The sequence below is a fragment of the Otolemur garnettii genome, unplaced genomic scaffold (assembly GCF_000181295.1).
Source record: "Otolemur garnettii isolate 467f Iridium unplaced genomic scaffold, OtoGar3 scaffold00303, whole genome shotgun sequence".
NCBI lineage: Eukaryota > Metazoa > Chordata > Mammalia > Primates > Galagidae > Otolemur > Otolemur garnettii.
In genome coordinates this window covers 213,563-218,174 of record NW_003852698.1, presented here as the reverse complement: position 1 = coordinate 218,174, position 4,612 = coordinate 213,563, and the positions used below count along the sequence as shown (strand labels likewise).

General features: G+C 35.2%; 1 protein-coding gene across 6 annotated transcripts in view; it reads right to left on the bottom strand.

The window, feature by feature from the left end:
• The window catches only part of RARS2 (arginyl-tRNA synthetase 2, mitochondrial), a 77,388-nt gene that overhangs the window by 44,227 nt on the left and 28,549 nt on the right, over positions 1 to 4,612 (bottom strand). For all 6 annotated transcript variants that reach the window (XM_012813800.2, XM_023508984.1, XM_023508985.1 and 3 more), the window contains one exon: positions 128 to 225. In XM_012813800.2, the coding sequence (XP_012669254.1) occupies positions 128 to 225 (98 nt within the window). The remainder of the gene's footprint in view (positions 1 to 127; positions 226 to 4,612) is intronic.

Sequence of the window (4,612 nt, the reverse complement as noted above, 5' to 3'; positions counted from 1 at the left end):
GCCAAGCCAACTCATTGGTTTTCAATCTTTCTACCTATAATGCAGTAAGAACCCGCTTGGTGATGACAGAACACTGAACTGTCTAAGTCTTGTGATTACACAACACATAAAATGGGCGAGTCCTCACCTGAATTCAACCACAACCTTCTGTTTTGGGACACCAGAGAATAGTTCACTCTTTAATCCATATTTTGAACCGTCTTCAATTACTTGTTGTAGCACTGTCTAAAAAGTAAAAGAAGTATCATTTAATGATAGAAAAAACCTGCAATGTTATTACTTTGTTACTTGGAATTACATGCTGTTAACATGTTCACTCTTAATTTATGGGACTGTGACTTTTATAGCATCATCAGCAGGATCACTCTTCCGCTGCTAACGCTAATCAGAGTAGTGATTAAATGAATTTCCATTTATTGGGGCCCTTTTATATATCTTATCTTTGCATCCTTACAGAAATGAATCATATAGATATCTCACAGATAAGGAAATTAAAGCTTGATGATATTAACTACCAAAAGTCCCCCACACAGCAAATAACAAAATGCATTGTTATTTTATTGCATCAAACATTTATTGAAAGCATACTATGTGTTAGGCACTGTCTTAAGCGTTTTAGATGCATTAGCTCATTTATCTCACAACAGCCTTAAGTACTATTTTCACAAACAAGGAAAGACAAACAGAAAGGTTAAGTAACTTTCTCAAAGTCATACTGCTGTTAAGTTATGTGGCAAAAACTCTTCCTACTCCAAAGCTAATATATTAACTACTGCATGCTGCTGTTGGTGCTTCTGTGATACAAAAGACTACTAACAACGGTAGGAAAAAAACAAACAAACATGTAATTAATTGCCTATTTGATACTTAAGTAAAAAAACTAAGCTTACAGAAACTTTCAAAATATATTCCAAGTTAATTTTTAGTTATTACATAGAATTATCATATAGTTCACAAAATTCATACTTTATTTTTCATTAATGCATGAAATTATATTTTTCATTTTTGTAAAATGTTGGATTTTGAAACAATGTGATTATACTTTTATTTACTTTTATAGTGGTTTTGATTTCTCACTGAACCTAGAGTCCTAAAAATGTGGTTTACAATATGATTCAGAACTTTATTATCAAAGAGTTGGTTAAGATGGTCACTAAATGGAAAGGCAGAGAAGACACAACAATCAACATTTAAGAAGTTTCTAGTGAACTGGGTCTAAGACCAGGTGCTTCTGTGGTATATGTTCTCTTTAAGACTCATTAAGATGTGCAAAAGTTCCCATTTAATAGAAGAAAAATAAGGTCCGAAAACAGTATATATCTGTACAAGGGAACAGAAGATAATTTTCACTCACACTGTGTAGTAGGAAATGGAGAAAAAGGATTAATATGATACATAGTCATTCAATAAAACAGTGTCTGTCACAGATAAGGGGTTAAGTTATCTTAACAAATGCAATTCCTCCATGAAAAATGTAAGTGGAGGGGTAAAAGAATACAAGTGGGGGGAATCCATATTCAGATTACTGTAAATTCTAAGTCTACAAATCTTTTTCACTTCCCATCTCTTTTTATACAGAAATGTAGACTCCATAAAAGTTAAGAGCAGTAAGTTAGAATTCTCTTTAACAAATGATTTTCCCCTTCCACTGATACCTCTGGCACAAAGCAAAAAGCAGCTTTAATAAAAAACTATCTTATAATCGCTTCTCAGCCTTTTGGCTAAGATCAAGTGTCAAAAACTATCTTATATACTCTATTTCCAAACTGTCCATTGACAGTCTGACCTACCTGCTATCTACTTACTTTCTCTACTATTTCACCAAAACTGTTCTCAGAAGCAATATGCTAAGTACCAAATTCAGTTGAATACTTATATTTTGTTTAATATATTACATTTATTGATCCATTTCTTTAAATAAAAAAAATTATTTTTTAGGAGAAGGCTAAAGTCTAAAGTCCCTTTGATCATCTGTCCACTAGTCCTTATCCTGGCCTCTTCCTCCCTTCCCGAGGGATAACCTATTTTTGAATATTGCCTTAGTTGGTGACTATCCCTGTCTCCTTGCAACTATCCTCCCCTCTTGGGTGTAAAGATACCACATGCTCCTTTTGCTTCTCAGTTTCCTTTGCAGGCTCTTCTACCATCTGCCCTTCATATGCACTCTGTAATGCATTCTTCCTTCTAGCTTCTCCCTTTACACTTCCAGCTGACTTAAACCTTTCCCCGAGGGGAAAGGTAGTCAAGTACAATTTACCAATCTATCACTGTTATGCTGCAGATTGATACTGGGCCCGTCTCTCAAGCACTTCAAATGCAATATACTGGCTCTTCCTTCTACTGACCATTTCCATGAATTTCACTCCCACTCACCCAGCTAACCAACTCAGAAACCTAGGAGTTCCTAACCTCCCTAATCAATTATCTATTAATCTACATATGCTATCACTTAAATACCATAAATATCATTCTGGTTTAGGCCCTCATCTGTCAGTCATACCACTACAAAAACAACAGTTTTATGCCGAATCATGTTGCTTCTGGTCAAAGACAAACCAAATATATAACGGTAATCCATAAGATTATAATGGAGCTGAAAAATTCTTATAGCTAGTGATGTCACAGTCTATAGAGGATTAAACATCATACTTACTACAACAGTCATCAATATCATAACTCATCTGAGGAATTACTGAGAACAAGACATTTTCCTGGCAAGTCGAGAAATCTCTTGTGACTTGGAAGGCAAGCCACCAAGTAACTCAGTAATCCTGGAGGAGCAAGGTTCAGTGCTGTAGTAGTAAGGCTATTGTTAAACATTAAGCATTTTATGACAGTTCCTTAAAGGATTAGGGCAGAAAAATTGCATTTAGTATTTTAGAGATCATTTCCTTATCACCCTTGAAGATCATTTCCTTGAGTACATACTCTTGGCACCTATGAGATCATTTCCCTGAGCACACAGCCCCTGCATGTCTTTACTTAGTAATCTTTCTGCCTATTGTGTATCTTCTCAATAAAAGGACTCCGTGAGAAGTGCTCAGACATCATGCTATAACAGCTCAATGCATTACTCACCTGTTTGTGGTAATGCTGCTATAAACACACTGGGCTGCCAGTCATATAAAGTATACAGCACATACAATTATGTATAGTACATAATTCTTGATAACTGTTACTGGTTTACATATCTATTACACTATACATTTTATCCCTAGAGTATATTCCTTCTGCTTATTTAAAAAAAAAACAGTTAACTGTAAAACAGACTCAGACACTTTGGGAAGTATTCCAGAAAGCATTATTACCACAGGAGATGACAACTCCATGTGTGTTACTGCCCTCCATGAGATGTGGAGGTGAAAGACATCGATACTGCTGACTCTGACGCTGGGCAGGCCCAGGCTAATGTGTGTGCTATGTTTTAGTTTTTAACAAAAAAGTTTTTAAAAAGTATTTCACAATAGAAGAAAGCTATAAGACATACAAAAGATATAAAAAAAGAAAACATTTTGGTATAGCTGTACGTATGCTTGTGTTTTAAGCTAAGTGTTTTTATAAAAGAGTCAAAAAGTTAAACTTAAAAGTTTATAAAATAAAAATTTTACAGTAAACTAAGGGTAATTCATTATTGATATAGGAAAACTATTTTCCTAAAATTAGTATAGCCTAAGTATACAGGGTTTATAAACTCTACAGTAGTACACAATAATAACCTAGGCCTTCACATTCACTCACTGACTCACTCAGAGCAACTTCCAGTTCTGTAAACTACACTGTTAAGTATCCTGTATAGGTGTACTATTTTTTATTTTTTATCCCGTATTGTCACTGTTCCTTTTCCGTTTAGATATGTTGGAATACACAAATACTTAACCACTGTGTTATAATCACCTACACTATAGCATTCAGTTTGGAATTTGCAGTATTCAGTTCACGTTTGCAGCCTTGGAACAGCAGGCTATGCCATACAGCATAGGTGTGTAGTAGGCTACCACCTAATTTGTTTAAGTACCCAGTATGTTTATACAATAAAATCACCTACAGTCACATTTCTCAAAATGTATCCCCACTGTTAAGTAATTCATGACTACACAACAAAACAATACCACCTATCTTTTTATATAACACACATTTAATCAAATGTATATTTTTATTCAAATTCTTGAATGATTCTTTACCATTTAAAAGATTTTACCTGGGCCGGGCCCACAGTGGCTCACAACTGTAATCCTAGCACTCTGGGAGGCTGAGGCAGGGGAATTGTCTGAGCTCAGGAGTTTGAGATCAGCCTGTGCCAGAATGAGACTGTGTCTAAAAACACCCAGATGTTGTGGAGGGCGCCTGTAGTCCCACCGGCTTGAGAAGCTAAGGCAAGAAGATAACTTGAGCCCAGGAGGTTAAGGTTGCTGAGCTATGATGCCACAGAACTCTACCAAGTGTGACAAAGTGAGACTCTAGTCTTGGTAGGGGAGTAGATTTTACCTATTTTGGATCTGTACAGGCATATCACCTTTTAAAACTTAAATGAATTTTTTTTGTTAAAAGGCATACTGTAATATCCATAAAAATAAAAAGTTAGAAGTGCTAGGGTTTTTTTTTTTTTTTTTTT